At 39.5% G+C, this 19,709-nt stretch overlaps 1 protein-coding gene across 3 annotated transcripts in view; it reads left to right on the top strand.

The window, feature by feature from the left end:
* The window catches only part of ADGRB2 (adhesion G protein-coupled receptor B2), a 390,112-nt gene that overhangs the window by 271,961 nt on the left and 98,442 nt on the right, over positions 1-19,709 (top strand). For all 3 annotated transcript variants that reach the window (XM_075264673.1, XM_075264671.1, XM_075264672.1), the window contains exon 4: positions 6,941-7,105. In XM_075264673.1, the coding sequence (XP_075120774.1) occupies positions 6,941-7,105 (165 nt within the window). The remainder of the gene's footprint in view (positions 1-6,940; positions 7,106-19,709) is intronic.

Raw genomic sequence — 19,709 nt, 5'->3', positions numbered from 1 at the left:
AGAGTCTCTGTAAAACCTAAAATATTCAGGTCTCATTTAGTTTCAACATATAAAAGTCATAAAAGGCAAACCTGTCTCTGGACAATTGTGTAGCTATAAAATAAAGCTAGCAAGCTTTTAGGTCACAACATTCAACCATAAAGGCACTCTATCACTATGACATTTGCTAATAAACCAGCCAAGGTGTCTTGTAGGGGACATGATGCGGAGTACCAGGATACCTTTGGTCCAGTACATGTAGCATTTCCTTGTAAAAGGTATTTTTATAATTATGCAAGCAAGGCTCATATGTAATTGGGGTACCAAAGCCTCCAAGGGCCCAGAATTCAAATCATAAAGTGTAACTAAACCTTATCTAGTTAACTAAATTTTATTTATTATATTTACTGTTTTTGTGTCATTAATACATTTTGTAATATACTTTATTAACACATTTTGGATCCTTTCTGTGAAATCCTGTGTTTTGTTTTACTCTTTCCCTTGTTTCAGTTCCTTCCTCTCAATGAATGTTACTGAGTGTGGAGCACAGTGCTATGTAACATGTACAAAAAACAAGGGTAGGGGAGGGTACCTTCAAACAATTGTATCTTGGTCATTATATCACGTACAAACTTTCTTTTGATGCCACATGAAAGAGAAAATCCTATTCCTGACTGTGTTTTCAACCAGTGATAACTCTGGGACCAGATTGTAACCTTCATATCATCTGAAATAAGAAATAAATAGGTTACCGTATATACTTGAGTATAAGCCGACCCGAGTATAAGCTGACCCCCCTAATTTTACCACAAAAAACTGGGAAAACTTATTGAATTGCGTATAAGCCTAGGGGGGAAATGCAGCAGCTACTGGAAAATTTCAAGAATTAAAATGGTTTTTGGGTGCAGTAGTTGCTGGGTGCCGGGGAAGGGGAGGGGGTGTTTTGGTTGTCTGTCTGCCCCTTCCCCGAGCTTGAGGACTGTTTTTTTTTTTTTCCCACATGGAATTCAGTCTGGCTGAATCTAGAGTATCTGCAATGCTCCTATTAACTCCTTCCTGACGGAAGAGGAGCACTGCAGACCCTATATTCAGTAGACCGGGCACTTTCAGACACAGGATTAGTGAAAGCAGTGGCTTAACCAGGAATGGCGGCGCCCCGTGGCGAACTTTTGACATGGGGCCTCCCCAACCGACACGGAAGATCTTGGCCGACTGAATCCCCCCCCACACACACACACACACATTCCTGCGCGCTCTATTATGCCCCATAGTGGCCCCTGCACACAGTATTATTCCCTATAGTGTCCCCTGCACACATTATTATGCCCACTGTGGACACCCATGAACAATTATTATCCTCTGGGTGGTTTTTCAGACCTCAGAGTATAATAATCAGAGACCGAGGGGGAATAAAAACATAAAAAAACACTGTCACTTACCTATCCCCAGCTCCGCTGCAATCCTCAGTGGTGTCGGCCATCTTCAATGATGTCAGGACGTCACATAACCCGGGACGCAGGTCCCAGTAAAGTGACATCAGGGACGTCACACAACTAGGCCTGAAGCCTGTATGGAGCTCAGAAAGGTAAGTAGCTGTGTTTTTTTTGTTCCCTTACCTCTCGCGGGCCTCCAATCATTACTTGGGGATCTGAAAAGACCCCTGAGTATAATAATAGTGTTTGTAGGGGCCCGTGGTAGGATCGGTAAGTAAATAGGACCTGTTACCGGGTGGAGTAACTCCTTTTAAGGGAAAAGGGCCTATTAGTAAGGACCTATTAAGGGGAAAAAAAACACAGCGGTAGCTAATGTCCCGGGCCCTGTGGCAGCCGCTACCCCTGCTACCCCGGTAGTTACGCCACTGAGTGAAAGGCAGGAACAGGATTTATTTTAGAAAGGATCCAAAATGTGTTAATAATGTATATTTAAAAATGTATTTATGATACAAATACTACCAGAAAATCAAAAGTTGTCCGAAAGTTTAGTTACACTTTAATACCTTGCCACCCCCAGATTCCACTTGTGCCTTGTTTGCTTTTTCAAGGTGCATGTAGTGTGGCAATCTAAAGATATGAAAGAACGTAGTATAGTGCCCTCTATAATGTGCTGTGACTGGCTTGACATCGAGTTTCCTAGTGACTGACTCCATTTAAGCCTGATTTACATGTCAAAGTCTAAACCAATACAGAATCACATCGAGCTGTTGGTGCGACATGTTGGTGTGACAGGGGTTAAAGGGAGTGAGTGACAGGAAAGCAGGAGATGTAAGAAGAGGTGCCGGGGTGGTAATTACCTAAGGCCATACAGGCCTGGTAAGTTTTAGCATTTAACAATCCAGAAATGAGCTGCTGACCTTTTGCCTGCTGATGGAACACGAAGTGGAAACATGTTCGGGTCAAATATCTCATTATATTGGATAAGCCATGTTAGGTTTCTTAACCCACAAAACAAAAGGTCAGGTGCTTACTTTTTAGTTGTCATATGATAGCAGCCATGATCCTGCTGTGGAAACAGCCTGTTGTTTGCAAGCTTGCACAATACATGGATCCCAATCAGAAAGATATTTTAAAGGGAACATGTCATGTTGTACATGCAGTCTGTTCTGCCAGCAGAATATGATATAGCAGCACAGTGGCTCAATGGTTAGCTGGAGTCCTGGGTTCAAATCCTGCCAAGGACAACATCTGCGAGGAGTTTGTATGTTCTCCCCGTGTTTGCGTGGGTTTCCTCTGGGTACTCCGGTTTCCTTCAAAGACATACTGATAGGGAATATAGATTGTGAGCCCTATATGGGACAGTAACTGTCAATGTCTGTAAAGCGCTGCGGAATATGATGGCGCTATAAAAAAGAAGCTTTCTTCCATCACGTGTATTACGTTAGGTTCACACTCCTGTTTGGACAAACCCACCTGAGATTCTGCTTAAATCAGCGCAGAGAAAAGTTTTCTCCACCAATTTCAGTACAAAATTGGCAGAAAGCCAGTGGACCCCATTATGATCTGTGGGTTCCGCAGGTTTCCACAGTTAACCACTTTTTCAGGAAGACGGAGTTTCCGTCCTTCGGGTCCCCTAGCACTAGTGTGAACCTAGCCTTACTTTTCTGAAGGAAGAAAAAGTAATAAGCAAATATGATGGAAGAAAGCTAGAGTGAATAGGAACAGGAGCGGATGGAGGGGATGTTAAAGGCTTTTTTTTCATCCTATAACGGATGGACATTTATGGAGATTTAGAATGGTAGTGTGAACATTCTATAACTGAAACAAAATGTGACTTTAGGATTATTCTATGGTGTATAAGGTTTGTTACCTGTTACCATAGATGTGCGTTGTTTTCATAGGAGCCACAGAACCACAGAACTATAGTAAGTTTATTATTACAACCTATTGCAAAGTTGCTTCATTTTGTATTTTAGAGGCAATAAAAATGTGTTTGCAAAGGTGGACATGGCCTTAAAACTAGGACATTTTAAGATTTATTGGAGGAAATTCTATTATCATTGACAAATATGTTTGAAATTTTAGGGGGAACTCCCAGAATTGGAGATGTGTGAGGCAAAGTAGAGATTATGGTGGCAGACAATTTTCTGTACAGTATTCCCATAAGAGAACACTGCAGTTGTTCTCTTTCCATCCTGAAGTGACAATGCACAACAATTCTGTATGACAAGCTTTATGCTACACTTCTCACTTGTGATTATTGCATCTTACTCTCTGTCAGTCTATTTATTAAGGTGTACAATTTTTTTTGGTCCAATACTTCATTGATAGGTTCATTGGTAAGTCCTGTGGGCATGGCTTAGCTTTTATACAGTTCTGTGGTAAGTGCTGCTGAGCTCGACATTCCTTGACCTGGTCAGTTCAGCATGATCAGAACACAATGGCTCCATCTCCATACACAGAGAGGAGGAGATGGTTCGACCCAGAATCTATGGGCTTTTATTAGGATACCTCCAGCTCTCTAAATGATACCTGGAGCCAGGTCCACCACCCAAACAACCCTCACCCTAAATCTAACCCTAGCACATTATAGAGACCACACCGAAATCCTATAAAAATCATGCCATGCACCTATCATATGACTGACAGCTTCTCAATTTTATCAAGAGGAAACCTACTTTGTTCCCAAGGACAAGAAAAACAAAATCGAAAAGGTGTTGTCCTTTTTGGTAGGGGGTAAATTATTTATACCTCTTCATTTTAGAAAATTGCATTTGCAAATATTAATTATTTTAATATATAATACTGGGTAGGTATGAATGTATAATAGAGGTTAAACAATCTTTGGGAGTGTGACCACTCAGATCTGAGAAACTATAGCGATCTGACAATTATGGTGATATCTATCAGATATCCATCCTGGAAGTCCCATGAAAGTGATTAGTACTTGTGGGTCCCTATTCTCATGATTTCAGGAATCCCCAGAGGTTCCCTTTGGTGACTCCTTTAAGTTCAAGTTAATGCCATAATCAGGTTTTAAAAGTTAATCTCCGTCTATGTAAACAAAACATATATATGGAACCCTATAGATTTTACAAAGCATGGAGTCCATATGGTGGCTCAGTGGTTAGCACTGCCGCCTTGCAGCGCTAGAGTCCTGGGTTTGAATCCTGCCAAGGGCAAAAAGCCATCTGCAAAGAGTTTGTTTGTTCTCCCAGTGTTTGTGTGGATTTCCATCCCATACTCCAAAGACATACTGATAGGAAAAAAAATGTACTTTGGGAGCCCACATATGGCTTACAATCTACATTTAAAGAAAAAAAAAGATTTTACATGTCAAAGCATAGCTTTGTGCAATACTCAGATGACATATAATGTATACAAAATTGATACATGTAGTAACTTTACAATAAATTCTAAAAAGAAAAGGGATATTCCAGTTGTTTCAAGTACCCTGTATCCAGAGCATAGGAGGTTACCTGCTCATTTGGTGGGTCTGACTGCCCTAGGTACTACTGGAGCCTATACTTGTGATCGAAGGAGAGAGCGACCAACAGTTTGCCTGCACAGATTAGCAATTTATCCTCTATCTTGTGGGTAGGGGCTGACGTGAGATAACAGAATAATCCTTTAATCAGACAACCCCTTTAATGGCACCTCAAACTAAAATTTTTCTTACCTAACAGTGAAACCTAAAAGTCTTATGGGGATCTTATTTGTCCCAAGAATAAGAGTTCTGGTCCCTATAACTAGCTTCAAAGACAAGTATTACGGTAAAAGCCAGTCCTTGGCCATGAGTTCAGCATCAGGATATCATCAGAAGAGATTATTAAGGTCTCTACTGGGTTTTACATAGAAACAACCCTAGAGTTTACTCAGAACACAAGGTTATTTAGAATAATCATTATCATCTTCGTTCATTAAAGCCTATAAAGTACATAATAAAATATAGTATAAAATATGGAGACTGAAAAATGGCTGTAAAAAGGGCAATGTTCAGCCAGTATATAATCACTGCAAAAACACAGCAATTGCGGCATATGACCCCTAATATAATACAGCTCCTTACAGATGATAAAGTCACATAAAAGTGCAGAACAAAAAAGTCAATGTACAATATATCTAAAATGAGATATATGGGATGTAAGGCATATACAAACCGGGGACAGAGCACCAACCCCAAGGTACATCTCACCACCATATATCAAGTATAGTTTGGTGACTATTTCAGAAACTTTACTCTTATGTGAATCTCATGATTTATTGTTTTTAATGGCAATCTTCTGAGTATTTTATATCGCTGGACTGTGCTCAGAAACATATTGGCTAGCTTATCCAGAAATGAGTGCAATAAAAATAATGGTAAGTTTAATGGATAAGTCATTCATCCCTGTTGCATTAGAGTGCCTGGCACTGGGCGAGTCCTAGATAAGTTACTTAGAGGCTTGCATGACAATTGACAATTTAGATCTCCCCAGCTTCTTGTGCTTGCTCTCATTCTGCCTTCTAAAAAATGACCTGCCTCATTGTATACCCCATGGAGGCGGCAGACAGGCTTCTACACTCCCGTTATTTGTTTGCAGTTTTATTTTTGGCACCTCTGTTATTCCCCAAATCACTAGACTAGGGGAAATACCATTTTTTTTGGCTTGTCACATAGCAGGATTGTGACGCAGCTAGGAATGCTACATATAAATTGAGCTTTCTACCTATTGTCAAGTGCCCATACTTGCATACCAAATCATTTGAAGAATTTTCGTGTTTACTTCTTTTCTCTGGAGGGCTTCGAGAATGAGTGTGAGAGGAGGAAAAAACAAAATTTAATCTATGGTTGAAACTTATTTATTCAGCATTTTCCTAGTTGTGATTCCAGCACAAAGTGGTCCCAACCCCTCTGATTTATGAGCCCACTTCTCCTATCCGGCTGGAGATTGATGAAGTCCAGGGACGCTTATGACAGAAAGCATCGGAGCCTGCTTATATGAATATTTATGTGGCTGCTAATAATGCCCTTATGTCAGAGCTTTGTGTGTTTTGTGTGTGTTTGTTTGTGTGTGTGCCTATGCACACATTTCTATTCTTGGAGAATGAATGTATTCCACCCACAGAAGGAGGGGATTTTGCCATTGTCTCACCCTTGGCAAATTCTCAGCTGTTGTTTTGTGATTCTCCTATGGTAATCCAGACTGGCGATGTGATTGGTGCACATTTGTTCAGAAGGTTGTGTGTATTGTTACTAGAAGGCTGTTCAGTGTTTCTGGGGGCTGCACCGTGATGAGGACGGAATAAAGCAGATTGTCAGCCTCGCTAATTGAGATAGACACGGCATAAAATCTACCAGTGACAAAATGTTGGCCTTAGCGAAATACTTTATCACAGTGGCACTTAGCAAAATAATACAGAAAAAAGGATTAAACCGTGTACCTTATTATTAATCTACAAATGTCGTGCTTTAACAAAGACAGGATTATGCCTGTTATGTGCGTCACTCTGCCAAGTGTTAACCCTGCATTTTCTTGCTGTTTCAGGAGATCCTGCCGCTGAAGGATGGTCCCAGTGGGGAGGTTGCTCAACCACATGTGGTCAAGGCACTCAAGTACGCACCCGCTCCTGTGTGTCATCTCCATATGGGACATTGTGCAGTGGTCCATTGAGGGAGTCACGGACTTGCAACAACACAGCTATATGCCCTGGTATACACAGTTGTTTTACTCTTTTACCAAATACATATAGTATGAAGATTGCTTTCTATAATTCACTTTCCTATGGTACAAGTGAGAATTATCTCCATACAGATACAAATATGACCTAGCGCAAACTGTGAACAAAAAATGTGATTTCATGATACTCTATCAGGCGATATTATGCTGTATGTTTCTTTATGTGGCCACCTAATGGTTGTCATATTCATTACAGTCTGTCAAGGGTTTTGATAGCATTGTACAATAATGTTTTGACTTTGTATTGAGAGAAATTGTGTTTCCCTACTAAAATTTCTGATAAAGTAAAGGTGGTCACGCTATGGTTTTTAAACAGCATGTATAGAAAGACAAGGTTTAGTTAAACTCAATCACAAAGATGTTATTTTTTTTAGTTTGGAAAGATGAGAACATTTTAAAAATAATGAGGGTGGAAAAATCCTCCTTCCATTTTATTATATTCATTTGTAAGTGTATAATTTGTAATTTACTAATATAACTCACATCATGACCCAGAATGTCCCATCATGTCCTTACTGTAGCCAATCAATGGTGATTGGCACATATGGCAGTAATATCTAACCTTCTTTGTAGTAGAGATACAAAACAGGGAAGTTTATACAATAAAAAGTTACCTTTGTTCAAAGGGTAAATCTGACCTGCTCCAGTGGTCTCTAACAATTTTGCTGACCTGCCCTATAGCAATGATGGCTTGGTAGGTGATTTACCTGTTAACATTTTCTCTCTTTTTTATTTTATCAACTTTCCCCCTTTAAATCAATTTTCAAAAAATCTTTTTAGTAATTTTTGTAAAACATGGAAGGTAAATATGATGAACCAGGCTATCACCTGTATAGTAGATATAGTAGAGTGCACAGCAGAGCCATTTTAACACATTGGTGGGCCCTGTGTAATGGTGGTGGTTGCCTCCCCCACAACCGCCACTTAAAAATACCTTAACTGCACTAATTATAATTAATTAATTGCAGCCCTGCAATTAGCAGTGATTTTTCTACTGCCGGTAGGGAAGGTGTGGGGATATTAAGGAGCCTATTAAGGAAAAAAAACCTGCAGGGGTAGCGGCTGTCGCCGGGCCCTAATGTCCCGGGCCCTGTGACAGCTGCTACCACTGCTATCACGGTAGTTACGCCACTGGCACCTGGAAGGGGACATCATAAATGGCATTATATTGTATGGAGTCACAAGGGAGGCATTATACTGTATGCAAATAACTAAGGAGCATTATACTAGGTGGGGGCTATTGAAGGGGCATTATAATTAGTGCCTCTGCTGCTATGGCGGTAGTCACGCCAGTGAATTCTACTATGTATAATGGTAGACATGTATAGAAGCAAATACAGATAGATAGATAGATAGATAGATAGATAGATAGATAGATAGGAGATAGATAGATAAATAGATAGATAGATAGATAGGAGATAGATAGATAGATAGATAGATAGATAGATAGATAGGAGATAGATAGATAGATAGATAGATAGATAGATGATAGATAGATAGATAGATAGATAGATAGATAGATAGATAGATAGGAGATAGACAGATGATAGATAGATAGATAGATAGATAGATAGATAGATAGATAGATGACAGATAGATGATAGATAGATAGATAGATAGATAGATAGATAGATAGATAGATAGGAAATAGATAGATAGATAGATAGATAGATAGATAGATAGATAGATAGGAAATAGATAGATGATAGATAGATAGATAGATAGATAGATAGATAGATAGATAGATAGGAGATAGACAGATGATAGATAGATAGATAGATAGATAGATGACAGATAGATGATAGATAGATAGATAGATAGATAGATAGATGACAGATAGATAGATAGATAGATAGATAGATAGATGATAGATAGATAGATAGATAGATAGATAGATAGGAGATAGATAGATAGATAGATAGATAGATAGATAGGAGATAGATAGATAGATAGATAGATAGATAGATAGATGCGGTAGATGATAGATAGATAGATAGATAGATAGATAGATAGATAGATAGATGATAGCTAGATAGATAGATGACAGATAGATAGATAGATAGATAGATAGATAGATGATAGCTAGATAGATAGATGACAGATAGATAGATAGATAGATAGATAGATAGATGATTGATAGATAGATAGATAGATAGATAGATAGATAGATAGGAGATAGATAGATAGATAGATAGATAGATAGATGCGATGATAGATAGATAGATAGATAGATAGATAGATAGATAGATAGATAGGAGATAGATAGACAGGTAGATACACAAACATTGATATGCTGTATATACTTACACATATACACATCTACTCACACACATACATTCATATACAACATATACACACACCTATCTACACACATACAGAACTCACATAGTATATAAAACACATAATGTAAACACATATACATATCTATACATATTTTATCCAAAAATATACTTACATGTGGCTGTGCAGCTCTTTCTAGCAGTGAAGGGAGCAGATACATCACACAGGATGTCTCCCTTCACACTCCGATACTGAGGAGGGGGAGGAGCGGAACAGGAAGCTGCTGTGTGCGGAAGTTTTTGGAAGAAGCATCTGCAGCCCTGCAATTAGCATTGATTTGTCTACTGCCGGTAGGGAAGGTGTGGGGATATTAAGGAGCCTATTAAGGAAAAAAACCTGCAGGGGTAGCGGCTGTCACCGGGCCCTAATGTCCCAGGCCCTGTGACAGCTGCTACCACTGCTACCACGGTAGTTACGCCACTGGTGGGCATACCAGTTCTATCCAGGTGGGGTGAGTTGGTATATCCACCTTAATATAGACTGAATATTCACTGTATTGCATACTAAATGCCCACAGTATCTGGTATAGCTTATAAATCAGGCTGAATGCACAGTATCGGGAAAGGACCCTCCTTCTCAGGATGGAGAGGAAAATACTTTCCATGACATAAACCCTGTAATATCATCCCCACATTGTAGAAAGAAATGCTGCAGAAAAGCAGTGAAGAGTGTAAGATTTTTTTCTGTTTTATTTTTCCACTGGGTTTTTGTTACTTTTTTTTCTGTAGTGTTTGACCTAAACCTAACAAGGACAAAGAATGAACATAAACCACTGCTCCTTGTCAATAAGAAATAAAGCAATATGGCAATAACACAAATAAATCACAAGGTCAAACTGTCCAATATTCTTATAATCCACAAAATCCAAAAAGGGTTAATCTATAAGATTAAATTCAGTAATCCAGGGCATTATTGGCAGCATGCAACAATCTAGAGGAAGAAAAGGTTAATCCAGCAATGCATAGTTTATGTTCCCTTGTGCACAGGGGATGTAGTCATTAGATTGTGTTTGGGGTCAGCAGGCAACTCTTGGCTATTACATAGATCAGGCGCATAGTGTAGAAAATGAGACAAGGGTTGACATAAACTAGGCACACGCACAGCAGAATGTAATGTGGAAAACCTCATTGTAAAATGCAAGACAAAGCTAGTAGGGGTGATATTTCAGGTAGCAACAATCATCAGAAGATAACTGATCAAAACGATGCTGCAAATGAGAGTTTTCTGTCATATACTGTATAATCTATACTGTATATTGTAAATGTGAAAGTTTGTATGTTTGTTACTCAATCACGCAAAAACGGCTGAATGGATTTGGATGAAATTTGGCACATACATAGTTTGTAACCTCAATTAACACATAGGCTACTTTTTATCCCGGTAATTGACATGTCTTCACGACTGTTATCAGTTTAGATTTCCTACTAATATTAAACTTCTCTTGACAATCGTTCAGCTAATTGCAGTATGCTGATAAAGCCTAGTCTATTATCTCTCTATGTAAACACACTGATAACACTGAGTCCATTTTGTACAAGCATCTGCATATTATCTAATCTGCATAAGTGTTCTGTGTCACATTCAGCCAGAGGGAGGAAGGGGGAGAGAAATATAGGAAGTAAGAAGTAGACACTGAAGGCAGAGTACTGAGACACTGAGATGGGAAAACCCCTTTAATCTAAATTGACAGTTTCCAAATTTGAAACATGTCAGAAAAACTAAAATCTATTTTGTTGCAAAATTCTAAAAAAAATGAGAGCTATGAAGGTAGCCAGAAATCAACAGATTTCTCCTCAAGGAGCTGAAGAGGATTGAGCAAGTTAGGCTTCAAGAGACTCTTAGGGTCCATTCACATGGAGGAAAATGGCACTGAATTTTCCACGCTAAAAAAAAGCTTCCCATTGATTTCAATGGGTTCCGTTAACTTTTTTTCCACTAGCGGAAAGCTAGAGGCACCCATTGAAGTCGATGGGAGGCTTTTTTTTTCAGTGTGGAAAATTCAGCGTACAATAAAGCGCCATTTTCCTCCATGTAAATAGACCCTTAGAGCAGCCAAAACGCCGGAGCAGACGGATCATTGACACCAACAACACGCTCATTATATGGCGTCCCAGCAAGCTGCTGAGATGCCAGAACAATCACAGGCACGGTGCAAGGAACAAGTTCAGCAGCAGCCCAGCTTGAGAGCTTCCGAAACGCTGGAATAGGTGAACCATTGATGCCAACAACACGCAGACGAAGTCGTGGGCAGAAGCTAGTACTGTATATATCTGATACATCTGTGCCTGGTAAAGTCATTTTGTAAATACATTGATCTACTTATTTTTCCCTGACCCTGTGACCGTGGGTTACAATTCGTATCATAGTCCAGCTCTGCATTTCACATACAATTCTATAGATTACTATCTGAAACTTCCCAGAATCCCAGTCACCAAATAACACTTTGTGCAGACACTTGCAGGGAGATTTCAGCTCTGAAGCCAGCCATTGTGAATGCTACTCTAAATTATGATGCAAATTGTATCTCAAACAAACGACACAGCTTCAACTAAAGTAATGCATTTAAAAGGGTACTTAACCTTTTATATGGTTTACTTCCCTATAAATACAGTGAAATGGTGTTCAATGGTGGATATTTATGTAGAGCATAAATGTCGTCCCTGTACAATTCATTAATTGCTTCCTATTTAATATGTCTTTCATTCCATCTGTAACATGTAAGCATGTGGTGACTGGTCATATGTAATCTCCAAAAGCTCGCCAGAACTAAATACATATACATCAACAAGACACATTTACTAGTGAGGATTGGATGTATTATAAGCTGCTTTCAGCTAAATGTCATTTATGGTATATTATTATTTCTAATGTGCTTATTAGATCAGAGCTGCATACACGAGTATATCGCATTATGTGCTATGTGTAAAAACCATATATTCAGCTTTACATGCAGGGAGCATTTTCTGTCCGTTTTGTATGTGATATTTAATAATAATTATGAAAATTATGACATGCTAATGCTGTTCTGGATGCTGCATCGTGCACCTATTCTTCCCTGAAAACACTGGGGAATTTATCAACTGGGTGGAATTTTATAGCAGTTTAATAACTTGCTCCTTTATAACATTGTTTCTGAAATTTCCCAACTTTTATCAAAACAATATGCACTGCATGATAAATTTTGTGTAAATTGTATATTAATTGTAATTTTTAAAATGGTAATTCATATTTTTTTAAAAAATCATCTCCATTTAAAGAGAACCTTTCACGTCCTTTGGCACTGGCGATTTTATATAACTGATATTAAAGCCCGCCCTTCTGACAGTGGAGAGCTATTCGCACATTGGGAAAGCTGACAGTCCACTGAATTCAGGTCAGTGTCACCTTTCTAGCGGTATATAATACCGTGGGTACCAAAGAAAGTCAAAGGTTCTCTTTCAGCAATACCCTATTTCACTGACAGATACAAAGTAAAGGCCTTGTTTCTTGGCACAACAAATAATTCTGCTTAAATACATATAACAAATTACATAAATGATAAATTCAGAAATTCCTCCACTGCTTTCCCCCCCACTGAACATTGTGTAACCACTATATAGCAGCATGCGGAATGCCTACAACAAGGTTCGCAACTGTCCCAAATTTGTCACAACAGTTACCATTTTTCTGAGGCAGTCCCAGCAATTTCTGCATGTTCAATCATGGAAAGGAATAGGAGTTTACAAACCTTGCCCAAAAGAGGCAAGGTGTAGAGACAGGCCTAAGATGGATTTGGGGCATGGTTGGGACTGGTTTTGGAAGTGGGACTTAAAGGATACCTCCATATAAGAAACTGTGTACAGTAAATATATCTTATTAAGGGAATCTCTTTTGTTTTTTCGCTTATTAGACTGCTTTATTTCTCCTTATTTTCATATGAACTGTTCGTTTACATAGATAAATTGTACATGTAGAAGTCTATGGAGAAGGGAGGGAGGAGCAAAAGGCTGTTAATAGATTTATTGCCTCATTCCGTGAAGTGTAGCTTCTTATCTAGAAGATAGGAGTACAGCAGCAATTTTTTGTGTGTCTTTTTCCACCCTAACTTCTTCACAGACTTCAAAGAAGGAAACATATTTCTTTAATAAGGTATATACAAAGTTTCATATATTTACCTGAACTAATCATTTATGCAAAATTGTGTATAGTTGGAAGCTTGTCTTAACCCTTTCCCAGTTGTGTCTTTCAACCTATCAACTGCTCAGGAGCTCCACTATATTATGCAGCAGAAACCCAGTGAAAATGCTTGCAATCAGTGCCTGCACTGATCGTGAGCACTAACCCTACAGATGCCTTGGTCAAATCTGACCAAGGGACCATTTTACTGGTTACACAAGGATGTTTTCAATTTCCCTGGGATCACCATCCCCTGGAACAAGATTTTAGGGGCAGTGATCCATTGCTATGACAACTGGGAGCCTATTGAAGTACATCAGTGTACCTCTATTTCATGCTGCACTAAGCAGCCTATTGTAGAAGTGTATGGATAGTACGATATATTGCAATGCATTAGCTTTGCAATATATCATATTGTATTGTATTAATGATCAAACCACCAGGAGTTCAAGACCCCTAGTGGGTCTAAAAATAAAATTTTGAATAAAATTTAGAAAAAAAATTAAAGTTTAATTCAACCCTCATTCATCTAGATGAAATAAAAAAATTTGAACAAAAAAACGATCAAAATTTCATTCCCCAAAATGGTATAAGTACATCTGGCCTTGCAAAAAAATAAGATGCCTTATGCAGTTGCATATAAGGCAATGCAAAAAATTGACAGGTGTCAGAATATGGCGACCTCAAGAATTTTTTGTTTTAAAGTTTTAGATTCTTATCAAGGTTTTGAAATGTGACAAAAACTGTGTAAAGCCGTAATTGTGCTTATGAGTTGCCTGTGATGCATTATTATTATTACTGCCATACATTGGTCAGTCATCACTAACATACAATGTGCTGCATAGGAAGAAAACAAAACATGAACAAAGCAAGATGACATGTTCACTAGAGAGTACTAGATGTTTTCTAAGCTGCTCTCAGGTAAAATACACAGGATTTGAATGGCAGAACATGAATATGAATTGGCCTTTCACCAACTGCATGACATTTATACAAATGTTGAACCTTTCATTCAGATTTTCTCACCTGTTTTTGCTGAAAGGCCTCTGGCTCCTTTCTTACTCCAGGTCTGTATTGATGTTAACTAAGAGCTTTTGTAGGAGCTGCTTTGTGAATGTCACCGAATAGCTCAAAAATTTTTCTTTTTTTGCAAGCCTGGCACTTGGCTTAGTAAAAGTATATCCGATTTGAATAGGCTTAGCATATGCCATTGTTTAAGAATAAATATATACATGACGGGTTTACATCCACCTTAGCCACATTCACTATAAGTCAGTTTTCCGCAATTTCTGACATTTCATCCTAATTCACATTCTACCTCTTATGGCAGTGACTCCTTCCTTGCAGGTCGATATAGGGCATGTTGTACTGTTCACACAGATAATGTCGTACCTGTTTCATCCAGCATCTTCTCAAGGTCATTTGCTGTTGTTCTTGGATTGATTTGTATGTTCAAACCTGTTTATCTGTAGAAGACAAAACCCATCTCCTTCCGGAACAGTATGCTGGTTGTGTGGTCACACGTACATATCATGTGAACCAATGAACAAGGGTCCTTAAGGTGTTTGGAAGTTAATCCTAAGGACTTACCAGACTTGAAGGGTCCACCCTTGTGGCTTGTGGTTACAAAGGTATATTTCGGTTCCTGTTAACGGTACACACAGGTACACCTCTAATTCATTCTCATGAGAAGCTTGGAACGCCATGGCACCCACTTCTAGAATTTTCCAAGCTTTTTAGAGGCATAGTCAACTTAATAATTGTAACTGTCTGACCCACAAGGAATGTGGTGAAAGAAATACAAGCGTAAATAAGTTATTGCCTTTAGTATTACATATAAAGTCCTCAATGGTGTAGGTTTCTTGTTGTCCATTGTCACAGACCACTGAACATGTATAAAGATATCCAAATAGAAGGGATGGCACTCAGTAGGTAGGATACAGGTAAGAAAGTTTCTTGACAATCCAGAGTCATCAGAATAGTCAAACTACACCAATTTTATGAGCAATTTCACCCTTTATCAAGCTTGATTGGTGACGGCATCATAACTACTTAGAGCTCTGCCTCAGCATAGATATTATTTTACATTATTGTGAGCTGTTTTACAAAGAAAAATTATGGGGTTGGACAGCCCATTTAATGTTATTGCATCATGGGTTTCTGTTGTCCTGGAAATAAGCTGATAGAGTGGGCAATCCTAGTGCTGACAATCTTTTTCATCCACTTCACGGTTGAGATTCAACGTTGCGGAAACACAGTTTTTTTTTGTTGCAGATTTTGTTGTGTTTTTTTGAGTCAAAGCCAAGAATGGCTACAAAAGGAATGAGAACTATATAGGAAAATATTATACTTCTCCTGTTAGGCAGTGTTAGGGAACCCTGGAAAGGGGACACAAGAGACAGTGAGCCCTAAGCTTATGCCCCCAACTGTCCCTTCCTATTGCCAGGCCCTATTCTACGTAATAGGCAGCAACCACGAAGACGTTCCCTCCCTGAATATATGACACACAAAACGCAGACAAGACGAACAACAACAATGGGAAGTCAACTTAGCCAAGGGTCAGTAACAGTCGGGCAATGCAGTACCAAATCGGAGTCCAAAAAGAGAAGTCAGTGAGGAAAGCCAAAGGTCAAGTAAAATAGAGTAATCAAAACAGAGACAGTAAAGAGCAAGTATACGCACGGCAATAACAAGCACTGGTGTGACTGGGAGCCAAGGCTAAATAGGGAGGAAGAACCCGCCCATGGAGTTGACAGGAAGGCAGGCCGTCAATCACAGGGCAAGGCCAGATTAACCATTAGAGGATCAGAGCAAACTGAAGGTGAAGGAGATGGGTGTGGTGGAAAATCAATTACCAAAGAAAAGGCATAGGGCAGTGTTCAGACAGTGCAAAGAGAAACCAACGGAATAAATTACAACCGAACACATCTCCTGCGCCGCAGCGTGAGGCCGGATGATGACGCCAACGCCTGGATGGGCAAAGATGTTACATCTCCCAAATTTATAATTCCTTCTACAGCAGAAAACTGGCATAGAGCAATGACATTAAGCCGCACATTTAGCACAAATCATTTTCTTGCGCCCAAAGTGCACCTCAAGGCTTCCGCACCTCGGTCCTACAGATTTATTAGAACTCACGCCAGTTTTCTGCCATGAGTTGCAATAGAAATCTAGGTCAATTCCTAACTGGCTTAGATTTCCATTCTGGCGCAGGGACAAGCACATGATATCTTGAGAACAGGTTACTTGCGCACCTTAGCATGCAGCATGTACATTCGTTCAGCAGTCATATCCATATCACCCACATTTCTGAGACAGGGCCAGAGGATGATGTTTGCTTTACTTCCAGCTAATTGTCCGCTTGCTTTATGTAATGCACCTACAACAAGCAGCCTGCTGTTCACACGCTCAGTCCATCAATTTTCCCTCAACAGCTTTCAATGTGAGATACAGTATGTCGGCATATCTGGCAAATTCCGGGTTTTCTTTGTTAACTGTGCAAAATGTGACATAATTATTGATGTGTAATTAGTGAATAAATGGTGAATGATTATGACCATTACAGTACACACATTACTGTATGCATTGGGGACGCCTGCCTCCACTCCCTATAAGCGCTGCACATTATTCTCACCCAATCAAGCATATAACCATTATATTGCCATATAAATTTTCTCTGATGAGGTAATGGTTTAACACCACGTCTGCCATGTTGATGTATTACATTTGTGAAAAGCGTACTGACGTTCACATCATTGCTTCAATTAAGGGTATGATCATGTGGAAGTATTGTGCAGCCAAGTAACACACTGTACCAAAATGTTCCATTTTTGCACGCAATATCTAAAGAAGGAAAAAATGTGTTACCGTCTGTCAAACAAGTACATATGCCATGTAGTGTGACGTACACTTCTGGTATAAGCCTACTCGTTTTCAGGCTTCTTTCATAAATATTAGGCTGAAGTGAGGAAGACTGTGATGAAACCATCATGTGGTGTAGATTAGAATGAATTAACAGAGAGGAAAACAGTGATGCTTCAGGCTGAAGTCCCGCGTTGCGGAAACACAGTGGGTTTTTTTTCCATTGCGGTTTTGGAAATCACAGCATGTTAATTATACCTATGGAAATGTTGGCGGTTTCCCTGTAGGTATAATAGAAGCAGAAAGTACAGGGGAAATTTCTGTAGACTTTCTGTGAAAAGCGTTGTGGGAAAAACCACAACACAATGTGTTTTTCCTTCAGCGCTTTTTCTCTGTGGCCCGGTAAATGAGGCCTCATCTTCAACTGACTCCATACCTTCCAACCATCCCGGATTCTGCAGCACAGTCCCGGATTCCGGGTCGTGTCCCTCGGTCCCAGTCGTTGGGAGGTATGTCCCACATTCAACTCGGGATACAGAGGAGTTGTTGAATACAATGGTGAAGCATGAGCGGACAACTCTTGCCTCACCACTGTTTCCCTCCCTATGTGTTCCGGCTGCGGGAGCTGTAGGTGCGATGTGATGACGTCGCTCACATCGCACCTTCAGCTCCCTCAACACTGTGGCACAAGAGACCTGAGACAGAGCAAGTGAGTATCAGTGTTTCTTTATATTAAATGATGGCAGATAAAGAGGGACATTAAACTGTGGGAGCAGATGGAGGGGGAACAATATATTGGGAAGGCATATGAGTGGGACATTAAACTGGGGGCATGTAAAGTGGGACATTAAATTGGGGAGGCATATGAGGGGGACATTAAACTGCGGGGTCATATAAAGAGGGACATTAAACTTTGGGGACAGATAAAGGGTACATTAGACTGTGGGGACAGATAGAAGGGGGCACAATAAACTAAACTGGGGAGGCAGATAAAGAGAGACATTAAACTGGTGGCATATAAGGGGAACATTAAACTTTGGGGTCAGATAGAGGAGGTCATTAAACTTTCGGGAGAGAAGGAGGTGGCATTAAACTCTAGGGGAAGATGAAGAGGGACATTAAACTGGGTCAGATAGAGGGGGACATTAAACTGGAGGAGACCATTAAAATGGGATTAACTGGAGGGGAACATTAAACTGGGGGCAACTGGAGGGGAACACTAAACTGAGTTCAACTGGAGAAGGACATTAAACTGTGGGAAGTTGGAGGGAGACATTAATGTTACTAACAAGCAAATAATGAATCATTCAAGACTATTTCTCATTACTAGGGAGGTGACACACAATGTGGATAGTGGAATTACTTAAAACCACATCCATGGTCAGAGGAGCGGTTTATGGTCAAAAGTAAAAAAATTAAAAAAAATAAATTGATATTATGTTCATAGGCAACCCAAAACATCAGAGTCCCAAAGAATTATTAAAAAATAATAAAAAAAAATACTATGAAAGTGCATGTTCAAGGGCTTAAAGCCCCACCCATGCTACAAACAACATCAAAAATATTTAGCTGGAGTATAATACAATTATTTACTGTTAGAATATGTCAGATATGTGTGTATATATATATATATAATATATATATATATATATATATATATATATATATATATATATATATATATACACTCACCGGCCACTTTATTAGGTACACCTGTCCAACTGCTCGTTAACACTTAATTTCTAATCAGTCAATCACATGGCGGCAACTCAGTGCATTTAGGCATGTAGACATGGTCAAGACAATGTCCTGCAGTTCAAACCGAGCATCAGTATGGGGAAGAAAGGTGATTTGAGTGCCTTTGAACATGGCATGGTTGTTGGTGCCAGAAGGGCTGGTCTGAGTATTTCAGAAACTGCTGATCTACTGGGATTTTCACGCACAACCATCTCTAGGGTTTACAGAGAATGGTCCGAAAAAGAAAAAACATCCAGTGAGCGGCAGTTCTGTGGGCGGAAATGCGTTGTTGATGCCAGAGGTCAGAGGAGAATGGCCAGACTGGTTCGAGCTGATAGAAAGGCAACAGTGACTCAAATAGCCACCCGTTACAACCAAGGTAGCCAGAAGAGCATCTCTGAACGCACAGTACGTCGAACTTTGAGGCAGATGGGCTACAGCAGCAGAAGACCACACCGGGTGCCACTCCTTTCAGCTAAGAACA

The sequence above is a fragment of the Leptodactylus fuscus genome, chromosome 2 (genome assembly GCF_031893055.1).
Source record: "Leptodactylus fuscus isolate aLepFus1 chromosome 2, aLepFus1.hap2, whole genome shotgun sequence".
NCBI lineage: Eukaryota > Metazoa > Chordata > Amphibia > Anura > Leptodactylidae > Leptodactylus > Leptodactylus fuscus.
Note: the sequence above shows the minus strand (reverse complement) of the source record. Positions and strands in the feature narration are given on the sequence as shown.